Below are 22,007 nucleotides of genomic sequence, written 5' to 3'. Positions count from 1 at the left end.
TAAGATAAAAAGTATTTAAAAAAACCATGAACTATGAACTATTGCAGAGTTGTTGATTTTGGCTTCAAAATGCTTCAACAAGGATTTTTTTATAACGAGAAACGTTTAAATGCAGTTAAAATATTTATAGTATTGTATATTATTACAGCCTTTTCCAGACTTTTTCCGTTGTTCCGATTTTCTAGTGGCGATGAGGAACCATGGAAAATGTAGTAGCTTCTGAGATATCGATGTGTCAAGTCACATCACTAGTTGATGTATTAAAAAAAATATACAGCTTACAGAGTACAAATGGCATCGACGTCGAGGTAAAAACAAAGTCTCCGATAAATTTCTAAGAATTTGTAATGGCTTCCTGCTTGCAGACTGGACAATAATAAGGTGTGCTGCTATGCACACCCTGAGTCTCCGTTGATCGAGGACTACAGAGCTGGTGACATGATTTGCTCGGAGTGTGGTCTAGTGGTTGGCGACCGCGTAATTGATGTGGGCTCCGAGTGGCGAACATTTAGCAACGAGAAAAGCGGCGTGGATCCCAGTCGTGTTGGTGGACCGGAGAATCCGCTCCTCAGTGGAGGCGACTTATCCACCATAATTGGTCCTGGAACGGGGTCCGCATCCTTCGATGCTTTTGGAGCCCCCAAATACCAAAACAGACGTACCATGAGCAGCTCGGACCGCTCTCTTATATCAGCATTTAAGGAAATTTCATCTATGGCAGATCGCATTAATTTGCCAAAAACTATTGTCGATCGGGCCAACAACTTGTTTAAACAGGTGATTTACGAGGTTTGTTAATGATGACCAAGATCTTAATAAGTTTGATTTCAGGTCCATGACGGAAAGAACCTCAAGGGCCGATCCAATGATGCCAAGGCGTCTGCTTGTCTGTACATTGCTTGTCGTCAGGAGGGAGTTCCTCGCACATTCAAAGAAATATGTGCAGTCAGCAAGATCAGCAAAAAGGAGATTGGCAGATGCTTCAAGTTAACACTGAAGGCACTTGAAACAAGTGTAGATTTAATAACCACTGCGGACTTCATGTGCCGCTTTTGCGCCAACTTGGGTAAGTATATCTAAAGAGGTTATTCTTACAGAACCTAAAGAAATATTTTTAATTATCAGACCTGCCGAATATGGTTCAACGCGCTGCCACGCACATTGCAAAGAAAGCTGTCGAAATGGATATAGTTCCGGGTCGTTCTCCAATTTCAGTTGCCGCAGCTGCGATTTATATGGCCTCACAAGCTTCTGAGCATAAGAGAAGTCAGAAGGAAATCGGTGATATAGCCGGTGTGGCCGATGTTACTATCCGGCAGTCCTACAAACTTATGTATCCGCACGCAGCTAAGCTCTTCCCCGAAGACTTTAAGTTTACCACTCCTATTGATCAGTTACCGCAAATGTAAATGTTCTCGTATATGCGATGCTCAATACTAACGCTAACGTTAAGAGAAGGAAAAATCATCTTAATTTAATCACAAAGTTTACGATTTTATTAAATAAAGTTAGCATAACTAATATTCAAATAGAACTGTTGGACCAATCAAAACATAATTAAATCATTGTTTAAATTAGCTGAGTTAAACCCATACAGTTTTTGAACTTTATTCCAATGTATCATAATAACTCGCTTGCTTGTTTTATTTTTACATTTTAAAGCTGGCTTATACATATGTATCTTGGGTATAGACGATTATAAATAAGCTAACCTGAAAAAATAATTGCATACTACGTTTTTTGCCAGGTATTTGCGAAATTAAGTATTTTACAAAGGTTCTCTGTTTATGCTTTAAGTTTGAAACAATTAGTAATAGTATGAATGGCTATAGTATTCGCAAATAAGACAAAAGGAAAATATGTGTACCTTTCAACATTTTCAATTGCAAATAAAGCGAGCGTTTTAACGTAGTAAGAGGCCTAGCGCGGCAGCGATTTACTCAAAACAAAGCAAAATACGTGTGCTAATAGTAAATGACGAATTATCAGTCGCCAACAATAGTAATTGCTGAGTTTAAACAGTGTAAATTTAAATAACTAGTCAATAGAAAGCGAACACTTTTCATCATCGCTATGGCCCACGCATTCCAGCGCAGGGCGATGCTCAGAGTCCCACATACCGGGGCCGCACCGTTTGCACAAACCACTTAGGGTGCATGGGATCTTCGGCAGCTGGCGGTACTGGTGGAGCAGTCCGCGTGCCTTTCGCAGGATCAATTGCCCATCCATATACATAGCCAGCGAACTGAAGTGCAGCAGCATCTCGTCCGGGCGCAGATTTTGGGCCACTACATCATCCGCATAAACAGCGATGATGGCCAGGCAAAGGAACAGATGAAAGTAGTCTGTCAAGTAGTTTGACCAACAAGCCTCCCACATCCGAATCACTACCGCTTCGGTGAACTCGCGCTTGAAGCAGAGCAACAGCCATCGATGGCAGAAGAGCAGCTCCATGGAGTCGTTATGCTGCTCCAAATGCTCGTAGAAACGTGGCAGCATTACCCGGATCAGTTCGCGCAGGTAGTTCAGATGGTGATCCACATCTCTGTCGGTGGGAGTGCACACGAAGAAGGCCCGCTGCATTAGTCCTACGAAGCACCAGAAGGTCTCCGACTCGTTTTGCACTTCACAAAGGACAGGTGCTAAGAGGTCACTCATGCCCTAAAATGTATCAACAATTTTATAAGAATTGAGGTCTGTATCCAATCTTCCTTCGGAATATTTTAAGCACTTTTTAACAGAAATATTTATAGGACCCACCTGAGAATAGGACATTCCAGAGTTGTACACAGCGAAATTGAGCAGAATGTTTTTCATGACCTCGGTGTTAGGGTTGTCGTCACCACAAAAGAAGGGATTCGTGCGATCCGTACGAACGACATCCTTCTCAACCACCTGTACCGTCTTCCAGAAGTGTATTTGCTGTTCTGGGGACATAGAGTATAGTCGCTTTCGCGTTATTTCCTCGTACTCCTGCCGTTTGATATCCATGAGGACTGCGCGGTCCTCGAAAGTTGATGAGAATGAATAGCACTTTAGGAGAAACGGCCACACAGTTTTCTTCAAGCTCTTTTCAAGGCCCCCAAAGAATATGCATTTTCGAAGGAGCAAATCATCTTCGATCTGCCCCTTCTCATTGAGCAATGTGCCGTAGAAGAAATTGGTTGTTATCTTCTTGACATCTCCCTCATCCGGATGCATTTCAGATTTCTTAACCTCTGGCCGACAGACCATAAAATGCCTATAAGGCAAGTCGAATTTATCCTGGCCCGTTTCCGATGTGATGTTGTGCAGAAAACAGTGCCACTGATGCAACACTTGGGCCAAATGATCCAAGCCGCCGTAGTGAAAGTGAAGTATCTTGTACTGAGACTCCCGTGATGCAATAACCAACTGACCGGAAGTGCAGTTGTCGTCGTTGAAAAAAAGGCGCAACGAGCGCATTTGGCTTAAATCAACGGAAAAATGGCGGCACTTCATGACAGATTTCTGACGATCGGCCGGCGTCGAATTACCACTATCCGGAAACTCCAAGTTGTGCTTAAAAGCCAAGAGTTCTGGAGTCGTCCATTTGGGGTTATCGGAGGCTGGGCCATCAGAAACGCCAGGTCCACTGGCGCAGTCGGCACAGTTATTCCCATCCGGCCGAATGGTGATGCAATTGAATGATTGCGAAATATTGCTGTTTTCGATTTGTGGATTCGAAATCGTTATGTTTACCGACGTGATGGGGTTATTCTTAAGCAAAGCCGTTAAGTCATCTATAGAAGCTGTTTGACCACCTAACAATGGTTGCAGCTCGTTCTTTAGCTCCTGCATTTCAGCGGCGTTGTCATCTTCATCCCTGATGTCTCGTTCATGGATAGTCTGAGGTATAGTCACGTGACAGTAGCCGTTTCGGGTGTCTGAAGTTTTAGTCCTCGGATTGCACTGACCCCGGCAGTCCTCGGGGCTTAGATTGGTGTATTTACATAGTGAAGTGTTCGGTATCCAAGTGAGAAGTAGCGTGGGCCTTTTGGCACTATTGTACTGATCCACAAAGGTTTTCGTAGTACACGTTAGATATCCCGGATTGTGCAATATATCCGATTCATCCCGCGCGATTGTGGGCGGATGAATGCAAACGTTATTCTTGCAGAAGAGGATTTCGTTGTCTTCGTAAGAAATATCGATTTTTTTGTCCAATCTTTCGTCACCTAGTATAAAGCTAGATGCCTTTTTGATAATGCTTCCTATGGGCATGTTTAAATGTAATACTGCTGAGGGGATAACTATAACACGATTTAAGTTTTTTTTACGGATAATTCAAAATGTTTTTAAGCTGGGTGGGTAGGGGACTTTTGGTTTCTTTTGGTTTGGTTTTGGCTGATTTTTGATTGGTAATGGTCGGTGGTTACCATTACTTTCCCGATATCACTTGTGTATCATTGATGTGATTATTTTAACACAGTGGATTAAATAAATGAAAACTATTACTTTTGGTTTTTGGGACCTCTCACAAGCAGGATGACATTGGAGGAAAAGAATTTCAGTGAAAACTTAGCGCAGGCGCGCTCATCAGACTATGGGTTTTTAAAAGTTTCGATACTTACTACTTAAAATGTTGTAAAATTATAATAATTGACCTATTCTTTCGGGAATACTAAACTATTAGTTTACTAAAGCATTTTAAAGCAAATATGTAGGTTTAGTTTTGATTAAATTATATTAAATTATATATTTTAATAAGGTTTTGTTTAATTGTTCATTCAATACGGTTATAAATAATAATAAATAATGTAATATATAGTATATAATATATAATATATAATATGTAATATATAAGTTATAATATATAATATATAATACATAACATATAATTGGTAAATAATAATATATCCAAACTATGTACAACAAATTTGGAATTGGAACTGAAAACATTTTAGGTGTCAATGCATCGAAACAAATTTGTGTCCATCCCTAACGTAAATATAATCGATAAGCGTGTGAAAATATTTACATTGCTATTGAGTTATTTTGTGTTGTTAAAGAATGGCAAGCAAGAGAAAACACCCGGCATCAGAAAGGGCAAAAGAAGAGCCATTTAAAAAGCATACACTTGATTCAGATGAAGAGGATTCTGACGACTATGAGAGGTAACGTTAGAAACCTAAAATTTCACTCCATTGTTTTGATTTAAAAACTTTTCGTTTGCAGAGAATATCTCAATGATAGCGACATTGAAGGAGGCGAGGAAGGCGTGGCAAAAGTAGAGGACGATGTAAAAGTTACACCGTTTAATATGAAGGAAGAATTGGAGGAAGGACACTTCGACAAAGATGGTCACTATCATTGGAACAAAGAGTCGGAAGCAAAAGACAATTGGTTAGACAATATAGACTGGGTTAAGGTAAGGATCGCATTATTTTTTTCATTCATTCATATACAACTTAATAAAGAATTTCTATATAAAAATAGATTGGAAAGCAGAAAAATGCCTTTGACCCTGCCAAAGATAACGAAAACTCTAACTCCTCAGATGATGAAAAAATAGAACCCACTAGGAAGGCCTTTAACTTGTCCATGAACCTGATGAAAATGCTTGAGTTCATGAAAGAAGGAGAGACTGTTAAGATGACATTGCAACGACTGGGAAGTCAGCGTCCCGTTCTGACAACTCTACAAAGAATAAAGCAAAAGAAGGCTGGCGTTGTTGACACCAAGACCCAAGAAATCTCCCATTTAACTGAATTGGCGAATGAGATCCTCTCAAAGACCGGCAATATGGATATATATCAAGAGACCTACGAAAACATTGAGTCCAAGCTGGCTGATTTGCCCGGTACGAGCAAACCCAAAATTGCCGATGATATGGACATGTATGCGGATGACTTCGAAACGAAAGAGTTAGAGCGATCCAAAACCTTGAATGCTGCTTCAAAACCAACGATGACTACCTCGGAAGTGACCTGGGAATTCAAATGGTCGCAAAATGAGACTGAAATCCAAGGGCCATTTACTACTGAGAAAATGTTGAAGTGGTCCCAAGAAAATTATTTTAAAAATGGAGTCTATGTCCGAAAGTGTGGCGAAAACACAAATTTCTATACCAGCAACCGTATAGATTTTGATTTATACTTGTAAGCCTTAGTTAATGATTATGGTAAACAACTTTTGAATTGTGTTTTTCTTTTGTATTCTTATTTTATTCATTTCTTTTGGTTAAAACTTAAAATAAAATACAATACAATTAATCAATTATTTTATATTTTGATTACTAATTAATATGGGTCTAATATGTATAAATAATAACAAATTTAAGTATTTTTCTATATTTATTGTTTTTTTCTATAGTTCTACTAGTCAAGATTGACTAGTTTATTTAGTAGATTTAAAAATTACTACGATAGTTCGCCAAGAGCAGTCTTGACAGTACCGATAATATAATCGATTGTGTAGCTTTTTCATGGTTCCGGGAGCTTTGACAACCCTAAAAAACACATCGATTAAAGTTGCTGAAAATTGTTTTATGTTTAATTAAATACATGCGGATAATCCATGCACTATCTGGTGTTATGAGCGTTAAGTAGTCATCACTATTTCCCGATTAAAACTTTAGTTACTGTTGATTTCGTGGACCGAATTCCTGCTCCTTTAAAAGGAAGTAAATTTGTTAGTGCTTCAGTGAGTTGTTGGTGGGTGTTGCGAAAAAAATAAAATTCTGGACCAGCCGAAACATTTGTCAGGATGACTACCAAACACATTTATTCCACGACCAATTTATCAGATCTGCAGTTAAAGGAGCAGGGCAATTGCCTGTTTGCAGCCCGAAAATATGACGACGCAATAAACTGCTACTCAAAGGCCATCGTAAGTATCACCCAATTTGTAATGTGTATGTTGTTTACACCGTCATGTTTATGGTAAAAATATGTAACTCCAAATACAGATAAAAAATCCCACAAACGCCACATACTTTACAAATCGAGCCCTCTGTAACCTGAAATTAAAGCGATGGGAACTGTGCTGTCAGGATTGTCGGCGCGCCTTGGACATTGATGGGAACTTGCTGAAAGGACACTTCTTCTTGGGCCAGGGACTAATGGAAATTGACTGCTTTGACGAGGCCATAAAGCACCTTCAACGAGGTTAGATTAATGAGAAGGGGAACCCGAATGGCATATGCTCTAACTATATTAAATTTTCAGCGTACGATCTGTCCAAGGAACAAAAACAAAATTTCGGAGATGATATTACACTGCAGTTGAGACTAGCTCGCAAAAAACGGTGGAATGTCTTGGAAGAGAAGAGAATACAACAGGAAATTGAACTACAAAGCTATTTGAATCGGTTTTTAGTAATAGTAATGAGAAAATATTGATAAAGAATACTAATTATTATAAAGATTCCATATTCGAAGAACTAATATAATATCCGTTTCAGGTTAATAAAAGGAGATATGGAAAGTCGTTTGGCTAATTTAAAACTTAATGAAAATGCAAATGAGGAGCAGGTAAAAGACAAGCAACAGGAAATAGAACAAGAGTGTGTAAGTTCCACTTTCAAATTCACAAAACACAGTGCCTACAAAATAAATTATTTATACGCAATTTCTTAAATTTTTACTTAAATTATTTTAGGACGACCATCTAAAAGAACTTAATAATATATTCTCTAAAGTTGATGAACGCCGAAGGGTAAGTAGGAAAATAAATCAACAATAAATATATAAAAATATATGTTTAGCAATAGTAATCTAACAAAAAAAAAATATCTTACATTTTAACAATTTTTTTTTTAATTTATAGAAACGCGACGTTCCTGATTTTCTATGTGGCAAAATAAGTTTTGAGATATTAACGGACCCTGTGATAACACCATCTGGAATTACCTATGAACGTAAAGATATAGAAGAACATTTACAGCGGGTTGGGCATTTTGATCCTGTTACACGCGTGAAGCTCACTCAGGATCAACTAATACCAAATTTTTCGATGAAGGAAGTGGTTGATACTTTTATTGCCGAAAACGAATGGTCTTTAGATTATTGAGTTATATATTATGACATTATCATTGTAATTGATTAGATGTTAGAGCCCAGTTCCCATTGTCTACAAACCAGAATAGTGATAATAAATGTGGATCTGCAACTGATTTAAATTGTGATATTATTATTTTATATAAAATATATAAACAAAATTTTAAAAAAATCTTTTGTTCTTTATCGCAATTAATGGATAGCCAAATCATTTAAATAGGTCTCGCCACCAAAATCACAACAAATATCAGCTGATTAAAACTTGAGGGCGAAAATTTTGGATATACAGCGTTGCTATCGTTATCGATAGTGTAAGGGTTTTATTTATTCCTTATTCCGATAAATCGTCAACCGTTTCAAATATAATATTCGTTACTATATTGACAAATATTTTATATCGATAAGTAGTTGTTTACAAAAATCATTTTCAAAGAAATATGTTTATTTCTGTTCTTTATTGCCATTTACTTTGATTTGTGTATTAATTATATTTTTTAAACCATGAGTTATTCTGATTCCCAAAGTGAAATTTTAGCTGAGGGCTCTGCTCAAGATGTGCGAATCTTGAGTTTGCAAAATCTGATTGAGAAGAATATTGAGATTGGTAAGTAACTTTATTTCAACGCATTACTATAAATATTAATTCTTAAAATAACTACAGAGCAACAGATTGAAAATAAAACTTTTGACCAAAACATCGCGGCAATCGAGGAAATCATTCGAACAGCAAATGATATCAACAAAGGGCCATGAAGACCGTCGTACAAACTCGACAGAACTTGTTCTGGACACGGAATTATTGAGACGCAATCACGAAGTTGTTGGAAAAGCTATTCAACATAACACCAATTTTACAGACAGAATGGTGATCACGGCAATTGTAAGAGCGGTGTTTAGATTTTTGATACTCTACTTCAATTTTTCAACCTTTAACAGAACGAATTGGTTTTTAAAGAACACGAAGAAGATTGGGACGCTCTATGCGCTCTTGCTATTCCATTCGGAAGACCGCTCTTCACAAGCGATAGTATGCTTCCCTTCATAGATGTTACTCCAAAAGAGGTCAACGCCAAACAGCGCGCTCCACGAAAACAGAAATCTCAAGTATGTCTATACTTTAAACCTTTTAAAGGGTCAGATGTTTGTAATGTATTCTTTTTTTTAAGGTGGAGGAAAAGCGTCCTAAGAGGAGTGATAAATTGGAACGAAAGGACGAAGGAGCAGCCTCCGTTAGCTATATGCTTAGGCAAATCAAACAAATATATCGAGACGGCGATAATCAGCCGATCCCGTATTTCAAACTAATTTGTAATCCGAATAACTTCATGGACACCGTTCAAAATGCCCTGCAAGTTTCGTTTCTTGTAAAGGAGAACTTTATTTCCATTGAAAATGGCGAAGATGGTTTACCTTTGGTTCATGTTGTAAATTTAAATGATGCAGAGGAGCGTGAGTCTGCACAAGCGATTTGCTCTATCGATGTGTCCTTCTGTGAGGTATGTAAGGATGGTTTTCGAAAAATGTTTATGTTTGTTTCTTGTTAACAGTTTTACTTTACAGAAAATGGCAAAGCACTACAACCTACATGAGCCGATGCTGAAAAGACTTCCAGTTGATGATAGTTAAATATATGTAGCTTTATTTTTGTATTAAAAGTTCATGTATTAATAAAGTAAAAAGTATAAACATCGAATATAAACCTTTGGGAAAATGTCATGTTAATTTGCACATAAAATAAAGTTAAATGTTTTGCGCGACCTGATTTTATAGATAACCCTAAGAGTTACGCCCTAGTCTCCACACCCATAAACTTCACATAACTAACGTAATACCAACACAAAATCATTAAATGATTTTTATTGTTCAAGCAGTTACTTCACAGTTCAAAAAGTTCAAAAATTCAATATTTTACTTAGAAACCTCCCCCGTCATTATGATAATTTTTATGCCCGCCTACAAATTATGAAACAGTAGAACCATTCGTGGAGGCAAAATGGTAGGATGTCATATACAACTATTAAGTATATTTATAAAAGTTGATTTTGATCTCTTAAAATAATTTTTCTGCCTATTATTGTACTAATTTTTTTGACAACAATTTCGATAGATTATAAAAGCAAAAGAGTTGTCAATCTCTTAATCTGTATCTTTATGATTTCAATTCACCATTGTACCTGTTTACAATCGACATTACATAATCAAATTACTATCCGCAGTTGGAAAATAAATGAAACGCTCTATTAATTACAAAATCACTCCAAAGCCTCAAATAAGTGCACTTTCGGCTGCATAGTGCTATTAATTGAATTCCGTTAACTTAATTCCACAAAGAAGAAATTAAGATTAATTAAGATTTATTGCACAGCCGAAGCTTAGGGTTAATTGCATTTGTGTGGTCGACGGAGTTTTAAAGCCTTGGCGTAAAATAAAGGCTTTATAAAGCTATTCTATAGAAACTGGATATGCATTATCGGAATACTTGAAATACCATTTTCCGAGATTTGGAACTTTCCACCTAATGTCGGCGAAATGAGTTGACCTGAGGCCATAAAACTGAGTTAATGTATAATTATATATAAAACCAAAATGAAGATTTATTACTCCATATCAGCATGGAAACAAACGACCTAATTAATAGACCCCCAATCTAGAAAATACAAAATTAATGATGCACAGGCGAAGTTTAAATAAGTTGCCAAGATGCGGCTTGGCGTTGGAAAAACTTATTTCAATTTTTTAAGGATCAAATAAATAATTACAATTTAATAAATTAGAATGTAAAAGAAAAAATAACGATTAAATAAAATAAATCGTCAATGTTTTTGTAAACTCATTTAAATCATTTTAAGGATTGGGAGCTCACTGCCGAATTTTATAGAAGATGATTTTGTGTGAAAAAAAGTGTTTGGAAATCTATAATCGGTAGAAGGTTTTTATTCAACTTGTCCGATTTCAATTTTTTTGGTTTTGCGATGTTTAGGACCCTTCCATTTCTGATCCGATGTGGAAGGCTTAATTCCGATCTGAGCTCTGCTGAATTATAACCAATTTCGGCTCCATAAATTTCTTTGGATTACTTTCGCATTAAGCGTTTGCGTAAGGTTCGAATGTACATTTGTTCTCGCATTGATATTCCGCTGAAAGCTACATAAAGTTAAATGCATACACATGCAGAGACATCACCCACATTATTGTAACTCACCCGTGGTCATATTACAGGGGGGTCAGCGTAATAGCATCGCAGATAGTGTAACAAATATTTCTTAATTAGATATATCCATAATCTTATGATGCAATAAACTTTTCTCAATATAAGAGAGTAGAAATTGGTATACAAATTACATAATAATATAATAATGGTATAACATATATATAAAAACCACTTATTTTTAAAAAATGTTTGTAATGAAGTTTGGTTGGTTGGAAATATTTTTAATGTCTGCAAGAAAAATTATATCGAACTACTAACTTATACACGCTTGGAAAATTTAAATGATAATTGAGTTTTTTTTTTAATTTGAATTTGATGGCATAGTTTTGTACATAATAGGGAAAAGTTTCTATAGGTGGCATCTTTTGTGCTAATATGTTGCCCTGAGCTGTGGATATGCACATACATATCTGTATATACGCACGTTTGGCTCCAGACTTTTGGGTGGCGCTGGCAATCGACGCTATGCTCATGTGAGTGGTGGGGCCTCACTCTTCCCACTCCTCCCACTCCGGCGAAATCGGGGAGCTCCGGGTGCTGTTGTTAGCACTCGATCGCCAGAGCTGCGCTGATGCTCGCGGCGCGCTCTGCCTCCAACACTTCTGTTCCCAAAGCCGCTTTCCCGAAAATTCAGTTCGGATTTCAGTTCGGATTTGAGTACCACGCGATGAAGACGACGGCTTCAATTAATCTAGAATTAATAGTGCAATGATACGGGGTGTAATATTGTTTGCAAATAGTTTATCCAAAAAACTATGAAAACCTAAAAATTTAAATAATTTTGTGTTTCTAAAGCTGTGTGTTTGTGCCGCGATTCCGAGAAGTAAATTTAAGCTCAGATCCTTCATTTAATATTTAGGTAAAGAAAACCTTTTTTTTAATTTATTAGCATACTACAAATACAATATTAAACACAATAGTGATTATAGCTGAACCTGATCTTAAAAGATATTCTGATGAATGATCGTCTTTACTGACGATCCATATCCTTTGTTTTTCTTTAGGCCTTTTCAGTGAACCTCCATAATTGTTCGGTTTGTTAACATTTGGCCTCTTCAAAGACTCGAAGATATATTGAATATGGGCTTAATTGCTTTTTGGGAAATGTGTGTAATCGATTCGGGTTTTCGTGAAATGCATTTTGGGACAAACCAATTTACCTCACTCATATTGAACCGTTATCTTCTCGATGACAGTAATCACTCAAGTACTGAATGCATAATGAAAGAAAGCCCACTGTCGTTGGTAGTTTCAATTCCCATAACACTACATTATTTTGCATGCCTTAAATGTGGCAACGTAATTGCAGTCATTAAGTTTTAGGATCGATCGGATAATAATACAGTCAGCCAGAAAAGCAGTTGACCAAATCTGAAAGTGAAATCAAATCGAAAATGTATCCAATTGACATAGACACCAATATTTTACACACCATTCATATTTTTTTTGGTTATCTTTTTCAGCAAGTTATTTGGACAAACAAATATCCATCTGTGCGCATACACATGTGTTTCAAAATAATTTCCCGTTTTGCTAATTGCGGAAGTTTCACATTATGTATGGGGGGTGGTAGTGTGAATGACGAAATCCAAGAATGCGAGAGAATATATGACATATGTATCAAAATATTTTGGACAGACGTAATTTGGTTTCTATGGGCGGGCGATTGAAGATTTTCTAAACACTTCACTTTAATGCAAGTTCTTCATAATATCCGCGCACTCTTTGAATTGAGTGTTTTGGAGTTCAGTGGCATGGTTGAAGTGCTAAGCCATTGCAACACTGTCTTTGTGCCTGTGTGGTTTGTTGTACATGGGTAAATGCAGTTTCAATGCACGACGATATCCCCAATATGGGCCTATTGACACAGATATGTATGAAAAGTACATTGTGACATTAAGAATCTGTATACCCGCTACTCGTACAGTTCTAGGGTATAATGTCTACTTTCAAAATGGCAGAAAAGTATTTTCAAGCTCATTAACTTGATAACTTTATAGGGAAGATGACCTAAGAAATTGTTATCTAGTTTGTTATTCAAAACTGGAAAATATAAGGAATTTGTCTTTTTTCAATCTAAGATTCATTTTCTATTATATAATCTACCAAAGCTAGCATATTTTCTTGATATTTCTTTATTTAAATGGTTCTGCACAGTTTCAAGACACTTTCAAGTGGTTTTTAAATGGTACAAAGTAGATTAAACGTTATTCTTAAGGCCCAGCTTGAAACGAACTGATTTATATGATTATATAACATATTTTATGTGCGTATTTGTCGTATACGCAATATATATGTGCTCATACAGAGCTCCAAAATGTTTAGTGGGTGTGGAGGCTTCTAATGAAATACGCCCTTCCCATTTTTGTTCACGGATGTTGTAGTGTATGCTGCCGAAAGTACATCCATTCCAGTCGAATAGTCACGCTCGGTTTATTCGTAATCAATGAAAATAATGGAACTTGAGTTCCTCTGTACGAGTTGCTAATACAAAGCCTAAAAATGCGTACAGGCAGACATTGAAGATCACTTAAACCGATAGCGAATTTATCTACATAGAATATGTATAAAGTAAATAAATAAATTTGATTGTAAATAGCCAGTAAGTTAGTAAGTTTTATGTTTAATTTAAAGGGTACTAATTATATATGTATTATTAAATCTTTATTTTCAAATTTCAGGCTTCGAAATGGCAAAGCTTTTTTTAATATTTAGGTAAGAAAATTCCTATATCAAAACTTAATATTCAAACTATTTCAAACTCAAACTAAATGGTTTTGTCGATAGATAGAAATTTGATAGAAAAGAAAAGAGGGCGGGAAGACATCTTCCTCAGCTGCATTTAATCAAGATTTTTTTTGTACCCTCGCCGCCGGAACAGTGGCTCGTTTTCAGGAAAAACTTTGTAAAATGTGTAGCTATCAAAACAGATCTTGATACTTCAAAGAACTTTTTTGAAAGCAACAAAAAATCTCCATAAGCTGTTACAGGCTGCCAATTATTTTTGCTCGACTTTGAAATTGCTTTGATTTATCAGCCAACTATCGGAAGTGAAATGGATATGTGATATTGATATGATAGAGAAATCCATTTCCTGTACCTAGAGAACCATTTCAAAATTTTAAATTTATGTAATTTTCAGTATTTTCACACTTCTTGCAACTATACCAGACTCCAGTTTTGTAAAATCGGACTTAACAACGAGAGAGCGAATAAAGGTAGGTCTTTAAAAGTTTTAACTATTTATTTATTAATTAAATTAAAAGTAATCCTCGGCTTAGCATACCCTCATATAAAAGGGGAATTATTAAAGATTGTGGTCGGGAAGAATTTAATGTAAAAGGCTTAGAGTTCCATAAGTCTGAACTATGTTTCATGATTTTAAAAAATTCGTCCCGCTTCATTGGTTTTGATAAGCTACATATGTAGATGTTTGTAAACTACACTAATACATCATTTTTTATAGCACAATCATCTTGCTTTTATGTCATTATTTCTATTTTAATGCCTTTATAATTAACAAAATTATTTATGTGCCTTCTTTACGTAATGGAAAGTATTCATTAAGTCTGTCCAGATTATAGTTATATTTATTTAAAAGTCTTAATTATGTTTATTTAATAGTTATTTCTATTAATTGAACTATTGTTTTTACATTCATAAGCACTTTAACTATGACTTAGAATTAGAACAGAATTATTTTCTTTCTAATTAGAAACATCAAGATTGGCTGAGAGAGCATCGAAAACAAAAAACGAAAAAAAATCTATCGAATAACTCATATTATGAGCTTGCAAATTTATGGCATACGAGAAAAGATTTATCCGTTAAGCAGAAACCAAATAACAAGGATGCATACTTGGAAAATGAGACCACTAATAAAATGCCCAACAGGAGCGAAGAAAAAGTATTAAAGTCAACTATTATATTAATGAATGCAACCAATCAAAGTACATCGACATCCAAAACTTTTTTGGAAACAACAACATTGGCAAGTATAACTACCAGAGATCCCGTAGAAAATGGTATTGTACCGACAACAAAACAAATCCTAAGTCCTGAGGAGGTTTTCTCATCGCCGCATCCGCCAAAAGAAGTTACTACCAAAAAAACAAAAAAGAAAGTTTATCCATATCCTCGGTGGGATAAGTGGAGTAACTGGAGTGAATGCTCGCGAAGTTGCGGTGGAGGCGTTAAGTATCAAGTTCGAAAGTGCATTAATCGGTAAGTTACATATATGTTTTCTTTATTGTTGTGCTTAAACTCATTTATTAAATGTAGTGTTATTATAGTATATTATTGTTAGATGTCATGCTCTTTCTTAGCTTTCCGATTAATTACTGATTTGTACTGAATATAGTTTGGAGCTGAAAACTTACATGGTTTTTGGATTATTTTTATTAAGTATGTCATTCTTTTTTGGTTTTCAGCAACCTATTGACGAATAATCAGCTTACGAGTAATGCATGCGTTGGCTATTTCAAACGTTATCAGCTGTGCAATGATGTGCCATGCGACCAGCAATCCCCGGATTTTCGGGCTTCTCAATGTACAACTTACAACGATATTGAGTTTCATGGTCATCGATATAGGTGGGAACCTTATGTGAAGGGTATGCATTTATCGCGATTAATAAATCTATAATGAAAAAGGCATTAAAAGTATTAGTCAATAAAAGTTTTTGTGTTTTATTGGAGCTTGGTTATATATATTTCTTATAGATGATGCTGAGTGTGAGCTAAACTGCATGCCATTTGGAATGAAATCTTTTGCTACTCTTAACGAATCTGTAATCGATGGTACGCCATGTCAACATCCTGCTGAATATTATCGATCTCAACTTTGGAACCGCGCTGTTTGTGTGGATGGTGCCTGCAAGGTAAGGAAAATTAAAACAAATTGTAAAATTAATAAGAAAGTAAGAAAGAATTTAGAGATTCCTAGAATTTAAAATCGTTAGGCAATTACAATTTATATTTAATTGGTTTTTTTAGTTTGAAGTTTTGCAATATTTTACCTAATTTTTCCAATTGATAAGTTTTACTCTAGTTTATTGATTAACAGATAAATTATTCGGTTCCACCACCAGCCCACCAAGGCAAGCGATCGCACATTAAAAGCACTAATTGTGCGCTCTTTCCTCGATACTAAAGCTTTTATAAGTACAAGAATCGCATTGAAAACTTAGTATTGGTTGTACATTGAATCATAAAGCACACAAAGTTTTTAGTGATCCGTAAAGAATTTGAAATGATAGGTTAACGATTTTTTTTGGTTTGTGCTTGACATTATCTGATGTTTTACAAGTCATTTATTTATAAAAGAGTGGTTGATTGTTTCATTTTTTAAAGTTATGTAGACTAAAAGTTCTAAGTGCACTTACAAAAGTTCTTAAAAAACATCATGAGAATGTATCTGATTTATTGCATTTTTAAATTGTTTTATTTTGATCGTTGAATCTACTTTATTTATTTTTAAAATAAACTTAAATTTGCTTTTAAACTTGATACCCCATTTAACCTTGCTGAACATTTTTTTTAGTTTTTGTCCCATTAAATAGTTTTTTCCTCATTCAAAACCTTTTATTTTATTTAGTTTCAAAGTGATTCTTGAGAAGCGGAATAGGTCAGCAAATCAAAGTAGAAATAATTTCGTGAAAGCAAAAACTGGAATGGGTCCAATGAGCTTAATTTCAATGAATTATTTTAGTAAACACATTGCCGCAGTTGTGCGTACGGAAAGTCCATTGGAAAAGCAATTGCTTATAGAACATATGCCCCTTAATAAGACTGACTGAATGTATTTTGTACTCATTTAATTTTTGTTTATCTTGTACTCGTAAGAAGTGGCCAATAAATAATGTTTTTGCAAAGCCCACGAATTCCACTCGTCTTACCCTGAACTTACTATAAATAAGAAGTATTTTAAATATTCTTCTTCAGAAGCTGAACATAGTTTTTGGAGAGTGGATCGTTAAAGAATATTTTAATTTAATTATTTCTTAGGATTTCAATAGAAAAGTATTAATCAGTAAAGATTAAGAGGTTATTTAAAATAAACAAGAAATGAGAACATTGATAGCATTGCTATTGCTGGTGAGTAGAGCTACTTTTGTGGGAACATTTTTTACATCCTTTGGATCGGATTTCAAAGTTCTTATATAAAATGATATATGTATTAATTATTAGGCTGTTCATGCCAGTGGTGAAATCGATGGATTATATGCTCACAGTGGATCAGTGAGTTGTGGAGGATTACTTTGCCGTCCTGTCACGGGGATCTTCACCAGAGATCCCCTCCCTGAACTTGCTTATATACACGTTGCCAACTTACCAGCGGGTGCATCCAATATTTCAATAACGGAACTCAAGAATAGCATAAACTTGCTGGGTAACTTACTTTTTCTAATATTTCATAAGATATTTGAAATTTTTTCTTTTTTTGAACCCAGTTCTTCGTACTTCTAAAGATGTATCCATTTTCAATGGCGACAACAGTGTATCTGAAAGTGGATCTTATGAAGCTGTTGGTGCCGTCTTCGACTATCACCGAATCGATGGAGCTCTGGATAGTAAGGGGGTGACCGAGTGGATCACTAGCATTGGACCCATCAGGGACTCATTGCAACTTATGGTATTACCTACAAGAGAAAAAACATTTTTATAATATAATATTACACTAGATATTTTTAAACCTTTCCCAGGTTTTCACAAAGACACCTAACAATACTGGTGTAAAGTACGAGTACATGCTGCCGATAATATCCGAGTCCGAGGAAAATGAAATGTCATTGGAGAGTAGCGATGGCCTGTTGAAATCCGGCATCGAGGACACCAGTTCATCCAGTTCGAGCTCAAGGGCGGGACGAAAGCGTATCTTTAATTGGAAAGTAATTGGTTTCAGTAGCTGCACGAAATCCTGCGGAGGTGGCACTCAGGCACCCATTATACGTTGCATTCGAAAGAATCCATTGCGGTATTACTCGCAACGCCGTTGCATGCACTCCGCGAAACCGGTACTCAATGAGAACCTATTGCACTGCAACACGCAACCGTGTCCGGCTTATTGGAGATTTGATGATTGGGGTGAATGTCGCTGTACTAGTGGCATAGGTTTCCGAAAGAGGGAGGTAAGTTGTGTCCAGGAGTTGGCTTCCGGTCTGGTCATCCACGTTGATAAGGTCGCCTGCATGGAGGATCAACCAGCAACTCAGAAACAATGTGAATGCCCTAAAACCAGGCGTCGCAACCTATCTCGATATCGAATCCAAGGCAATTCAGAGTCCACGAATACGACTCAAGTCAAGAGAAGCAAAATCGATGGCACCGAAGCGAATGCTATCTGGTTGATGTCGGAATGGAATCAGTATTGTTCTGTCACTTGTGGTTCAGGTGTTGAACATCGTACTATATTTTGTGATCGTTCCAAGGCCGGTGAGCAGCGTTGTGATCCCAGCACAACTCCCGATAGTCGTCGTCCTTGCGAAAGGTCCAGTTGCGAAGTGGGAGATTGGTTCACCGGTCCTTGGTCCTCGTGTAATGGCGATTGCTTTGATTTGACACGGACCCGAGAGGTGTTGTGCATCCAAAACCAGCTAATCAGTGAGCCCAAGGAATGCACGCCAGAACTGAAGCCGGCATCCGTCGAGAAATGTTCGCACGAGGAGGTGGAATATTGCGCCGCCCGTTGGCATTACTCGGATTGGTCAGAGGTAACTAAACAGGGGGTGTTATGGAAATCTTTCTATTGAAATAATTTTTTATTACTAATAAAATATATAAACTTTTTTACAGTGTACAAAACCATGTGGCGGTGGTACCCAGCGACGCAGTGTAAAGTGTTTGGAATACGATATAAAGTTGAACGCTCTTCGGGAAGCTTCACAATGTCGGTACACAACCAGGGAGCCCATTTACCGTAATTGCAATGCGCAAAAGTGTGAAGGTGGGCATTTATTATCGATATTCGATATCTATAAAAAATAGCTGATAATTTTCTTTTTAACAGAAGTGCAAAATACTGAACCTGTATCGACTTGCACCGATAAGTTCGCCAACTGTCAATGGGCTTTCCAAGCGAAGCTGTGTAGCTACGATTATTATCGCGAGAACTGCTGTACTTCTTGTACGGGTGGCATTTAAAGTTTATAGTTTTTAAGAATCTTACTTAATTTATATATCGAATCATTAACCGCCGTGCATGATAGCTAAATAAAATACTATTAAGTTTTACACCGAATGACATTTCGTTAGCTTAAACATATAGTATTTTCTGACTCTAAGCTCAAAATAAAGCTTGCAGGGAAATGCAAATGGTAAAATATCGGTCAAGAAAACTGTATTAACGCAATTAAATAACACATACTAAAATAAACTAGATGAAGACTAAAACCACATAATTAGTAAAATTCTGCATTATCTTAAAATTAACATTAAGGATCGAAAAGCGATATTGTTTAATATGCAAAAACTTTAATATTAATAAACCAGAGATTAAAAGAAAGTGTGCATTTTTTCTCGTTTAAGAATAAATAAATCAAAATAAGTTTGGTTGTTTTACAATTTTATAAGGTAAACATTTTAGAGTGCTTTAGATAATTATAAGTTTTAGAGTGCTTTGCTTTATAGGGTATATCCCAAAATTTGCCAAACTAATCGTATTGTAAAGAAATACAAAACTTCAACAAAGCCCAAGACACTGAAACCAAGGAAAAGTCCAGCTGTTCCGCCAATTGAAACTGGAATAGGTAAAATTTTTTATTAAATTATAATTTATATGTATATAATTTAAAAGTTACCCAACAGATCGGTCATAGAGAATATAACCTGTCGCTTTAGTCGATTCTGCGGCCATTTTTTGACTGAAACAGCGGTTCCAAGTCCTCCTAGTAAGTTTTTTGCTCCGGCCATTGACTGAATAAATTGTTTATTTCATATATATATATATATATTTTAATATTAAATAAAAGCAATTTGGTACTTACGTTTAGGGCCCTCAATGTTACCACAGAATCTATGCAGTTCTGGTCACAATAGCAAAGCGACCTCTTGTGTTTCCCCTTTTGTTCGTACATTTTAAGCAAATAATCTGGTAAATGAATTTATTTTCACCTTTAATCTTAAAAAAATACTTTACTTTCTTTATACACCGAATTTATATAGCTCTTTCCGATTTTTTATATATTTTGCGATGTACTTACTTGTATGTTTAGTAAAACAGGATCTTAAAATTTTATAATCGCACACCGGCTTGGGATTTTTAACTAAAATAAAGAATTGAGATTTTGATGACATTATTTTATTTTTTAACTTACTGCGATTTGGGTAGAAATGAGGAATACATTTGCATATTTCATAGGCCAGATTAAGACGGCACTCTTGCTGACAAATAGTTCTAGTGTAGAAAGGAAAATGGGTTAGATTCGATTCGTGCTGGAACCGGCATTTTCTCATTGTAACAGTGGTATCTCTGCAAAAAAGTTTTTAAATTTTTAAAATTTTTTATTAGCTTTCTTAAAGATATGCCAAACTTGCTTTTCTAGATTGTCCTCAGCAATAATCTCTTCTAAACTTAGATCGTATGAGACTCCATCATATGCGTATTCGGAATTGGCGTCCACCTTCATGATGTCGAATGCAGAATGTAAAAAGCTCTTAAAGGGGTAATATATTGCTTATACTTATATTACAGGTTTGAACTATCTTAACTTACAATTATGGCCGGGCCTTTAAATCCCAATATGGTATATTGCGCGTCCTTTGAAAAATAGGTACCATGCTGATATTGAATTTCTTCACGTTGAAATACGTTAAGTTCGGGATACTTTCCAAAGATGGCATACTGGGCACTGTATTTCTCGGATAGCCTCGAATTCGTCATATAACATAAACCCCACTCAGTGAGAACCTGACGGACATGAATATGATTTGTACCGTCCTGACTTCGAATGCGTTCGTTGTAGTTAGGCTCGTAGGTTCTGTCATAGGTTAAATTGAAAATCAATTCCATGTACTTTTCCGGCTTTAGGCCAATGTCCTTAAGTACTTGATCAATTTCATCGCTTTCGGGAATGTTTTGGAAATTAGTGTACGTAGCATTCGCCAAATTTTCTAAGAAATCCCATAAAAGAACTTTCTGTGGCCCCTTGATGCCATTGTTCCTTAAATTAATTTGTTAATTTATAAGCAATAAAAGCTAAAAGAATATTGTTAACAATATATACCGACAATATTCACCAAAAAGGGTATCATTTAGACGATCCACTGTGCATACTGTAACACTAGGCAATGTGGTATTCCAAAAGAAATAGTTTCGCTATAAAATAAATGTTAGAAATAATAGTCTGACTTTAGATTAAAGAATTTAAAAGTACTTCCACTCCAATATGTGTGCTTTTCGTATAGTAACGATCAAAAGATGATAAGCAGACAATAACACAGAAATATATTGAGGCAATCAGCAGGGCTAGCCACAGGATTCTGGGGAAGTAAACATAAGTTTATAAATAATTATGGTTTAACATTTTCTAACTTACTTTTCAAAAAGAATTAGCATTGTTGTCGTTAAGTAGCGGAAACCATGTATACAACAATTATCGAAATATAAAACGAAAAAATGTATAGTACTTCCTAGCCATTTTCGATACTTAATGGGTAGTTTTTTGTCAACCATTTCATTTTTAATTTCTAAAGGCATCTTTTTACTAATTTTATTTTACATTTACTAAGTAAAGTATGTAATGTGACGTTGCTTCGAAGACTGATTAATGGATTTCGAAAT

General features: G+C 35.8%; 7 protein-coding genes across 7 annotated transcripts; 5 read left to right on the top strand and 2 right to left on the bottom strand.

The window, feature by feature from the left end:
- The first annotated feature begins 223 nt into the window (after window positions 1-223).
- On the top strand, window positions 224-1,911 carry LOC108111064 (transcription initiation factor IIB). The gene is made up of 4 exons (XM_017220393.2): window positions 224-308; window positions 366-777; window positions 832-1,066; window positions 1,126-1,911. Exons 1-4 carry the CDS (start codon window positions 292-294, stop codon window positions 1,407-1,409), a joined length of 948 nt encoding a protein of 315 aa, XP_017075882.1. The 5' UTR covers window positions 224-291; the 3' UTR covers window positions 1,410-1,911.
- Window positions 1,470-4,517, bottom strand: LOC108111063 (TBC1 domain family member 16). Its single transcript, XM_017220392.2, has 2 exons — window positions 2,761-4,517; window positions 1,470-2,661 (listed from the first exon to the last, which is right to left on the bottom strand). The coding sequence occupies exons 1-2, from the start codon at window positions 4,240-4,242 to the stop codon at window positions 2,038-2,040; spliced, it is 2,106 nt and encodes a 701-aa protein (XP_017075881.2). The 5' UTR covers window positions 4,243-4,517; the 3' UTR covers window positions 1,470-2,037.
- A 461-nt stretch (window positions 4,518-4,978) lies between these two features.
- On the top strand, window positions 4,979-6,233 carry LOC108110503 (CD2 antigen cytoplasmic tail-binding protein 2 homolog). Its single transcript, XM_017219582.2, has 3 exons — window positions 4,979-5,135; window positions 5,197-5,389; window positions 5,458-6,233. The coding sequence occupies exons 1-3, from the start codon at window positions 5,032-5,034 to the stop codon at window positions 6,121-6,123; spliced, it is 963 nt and encodes a 320-aa protein (XP_017075071.2). The 5' UTR covers window positions 4,979-5,031; the 3' UTR covers window positions 6,124-6,233.
- Window positions 6,234-6,436: 203 nt separating this feature from the next.
- Window positions 6,437-8,133, top strand: LOC108110483 (E3 ubiquitin-protein ligase CHIP). Its single transcript, XM_017219561.2, has 6 exons — window positions 6,437-6,849; window positions 6,929-7,127; window positions 7,188-7,329; window positions 7,423-7,528; window positions 7,620-7,676; window positions 7,788-8,133. Exons 1-6 carry the CDS (start codon window positions 6,727-6,729, stop codon window positions 8,028-8,030), a joined length of 870 nt encoding a protein of 289 aa, XP_017075050.2. The 5' UTR covers window positions 6,437-6,726; the 3' UTR covers window positions 8,031-8,133.
- A 284-nt stretch (window positions 8,134-8,417) lies between these two features.
- Window positions 8,418-9,748, top strand: LOC108110512 (non-structural maintenance of chromosome element 4). The gene is given in 6 exon segments (XM_017219592.2): window positions 8,418-8,621; window positions 8,679-8,755; window positions 8,757-8,897; window positions 8,954-9,121; window positions 9,184-9,513; window positions 9,578-9,748. Coding segments are annotated over 6 exon segments (885 nt in total). The 5' UTR covers window positions 8,418-8,518; the 3' UTR covers window positions 9,644-9,748.
- Window positions 9,749-13,913: 4,165 nt separating this feature from the next.
- On the top strand, window positions 13,914-19,772 carry LOC108111139 (thrombospondin type-1 domain-containing protein 4). The gene is made up of 10 exons (XM_041819071.1): window positions 13,914-13,943; window positions 14,371-14,446; window positions 14,944-15,452; window positions 15,659-15,840; window positions 15,950-16,107; window positions 17,417-17,618; window positions 17,680-17,861; window positions 17,932-18,939; window positions 19,022-19,172; window positions 19,236-19,772. The coding sequence occupies exons 1-10, from the start codon at window positions 13,918-13,920 to the stop codon at window positions 19,367-19,369; spliced, it is 2,628 nt and encodes an 875-aa protein (XP_041675005.1). The 5' UTR covers window positions 13,914-13,917; the 3' UTR covers window positions 19,370-19,772.
- Window positions 19,773-19,847: 75 nt separating this feature from the next.
- On the bottom strand, window positions 19,848-21,899 carry LOC108110458. The gene is made up of 10 exons (XM_017219526.2): window positions 21,763-21,899; window positions 21,601-21,706; window positions 21,451-21,542; window positions 20,940-21,387; window positions 20,762-20,880; window positions 20,542-20,696; window positions 20,428-20,490; window positions 20,212-20,315; window positions 20,026-20,140; window positions 19,848-19,965 (listed from the first exon to the last, which is right to left on the bottom strand). The coding sequence occupies exons 1-10, from the start codon at window positions 21,897-21,899 to the stop codon at window positions 19,850-19,852; spliced, it is 1,455 nt and encodes a 484-aa protein (XP_017075015.2). The 3' UTR covers window positions 19,848-19,849.
- Window positions 21,900-22,007: the final 108 nt, after the last annotated feature.

This window comes from Drosophila eugracilis, unplaced genomic scaffold (genome assembly GCF_018153835.1).
Source record: "Drosophila eugracilis isolate 14026-0451.02 unplaced genomic scaffold, ASM1815383v1 contig_445, whole genome shotgun sequence".
Lineage (NCBI taxonomy): Eukaryota > Metazoa > Arthropoda > Insecta > Diptera > Drosophilidae > Drosophila > Drosophila eugracilis.
The sequence above is the reverse complement of the archived record's forward strand: the minus strand, read 5'-3'. Positions and strand labels throughout refer to the sequence as shown.

Excerpts from the sequence above, each read along its gene's own strand:
- LOC108111139 (XM_041819071.1), top strand. The coding sequence starts at position 13,918 with ATGGCAAAGCTTTTTTTAATATTTAG. Across the intron at positions 15,453-15,658 it reads GTTCGAAAGTGCATTAATCG|CAACCTATTGACGAATAATC; the intron begins GTAAGTTACATA and ends TTTGGTTTTCAG. Across the intron at positions 18,940-19,021 it reads ATTACTCGGATTGGTCAGAG|TGTACAAAACCATGTGGCGG; the intron begins GTAACTAAACAG and ends ACTTTTTTACAG.
- LOC108111063 (XM_017220392.2), bottom strand. The coding sequence starts at position 4,242 with ATGCCCATAGGAAGCATTATCAAAAAGGCATCTAGCTTTATACTAGGT. Across the intron at positions 2,662-2,760 it reads CTGGAATGTCCTATTCTCAG|GGCATGAGTGACCTCTTAGC; the intron begins GTGGGTCCTATA and ends GATACATTTTAG.
- LOC108110503 (XM_017219582.2), top strand. The coding sequence starts at position 5,032 with ATGGCAAGCAAGAGAAAACACCCGGCATCAGAAAGGGCAAAAGAAGAG. Across the intron at positions 5,136-5,196 it reads GATTCTGACGACTATGAGAG|AGAATATCTCAATGATAGCG; the intron begins GTAACGTTAGAA and ends TTTCGTTTGCAG. Across the intron at positions 5,390-5,457 it reads ACAATATAGACTGGGTTAAG|ATTGGAAAGCAGAAAAATGC; the intron begins GTAAGGATCGCA and ends ATATAAAAATAG.
- LOC108110458 (XM_017219526.2), bottom strand. The coding sequence starts at position 21,899 with ATGGTTGACAAAAAACTACCCATTAAGTATCGAAAATGGCTAGGAAGT. Across the intron at positions 20,697-20,761 it reads GCTGAGGACAATCTAGAAAA|AGATACCACTGTTACAATGA; the intron begins GCAAGTTTGGCA and ends ACTTTTTTGCAG. Across the intron at positions 20,141-20,211 it reads TAACATTGAGGGCCCTAAAC|TCAATGGCCGGAGCAAAAAA; the intron begins GTAAGTACCAAA and ends CAATTTATTCAG.
- LOC108110483 (XM_017219561.2), top strand. The coding sequence starts at position 6,727 with ATGACTACCAAACACATTTATTCCACGACCAATTTATCAGATCTGCAG. Across the intron at positions 6,850-6,928 it reads ACTGCTACTCAAAGGCCATC|ATAAAAAATCCCACAAACGC; the intron begins GTAAGTATCACC and ends CTCCAAATACAG. Across the intron at positions 7,128-7,187 it reads CATAAAGCACCTTCAACGAG|CGTACGATCTGTCCAAGGAA; the intron begins GTTAGATTAATG and ends TTAAATTTTCAG.
- LOC108111064 (XM_017220393.2), top strand. Across the intron at positions 778-831 it reads CCAACAACTTGTTTAAACAG|GTCCATGACGGAAAGAACCT; the intron begins GTGATTTACGAG and ends GTTTGATTTCAG. Across the intron at positions 1,067-1,125 it reads CCGCTTTTGCGCCAACTTGG|ACCTGCCGAATATGGTTCAA; the intron begins GTAAGTATATCT and ends TTTAATTATCAG.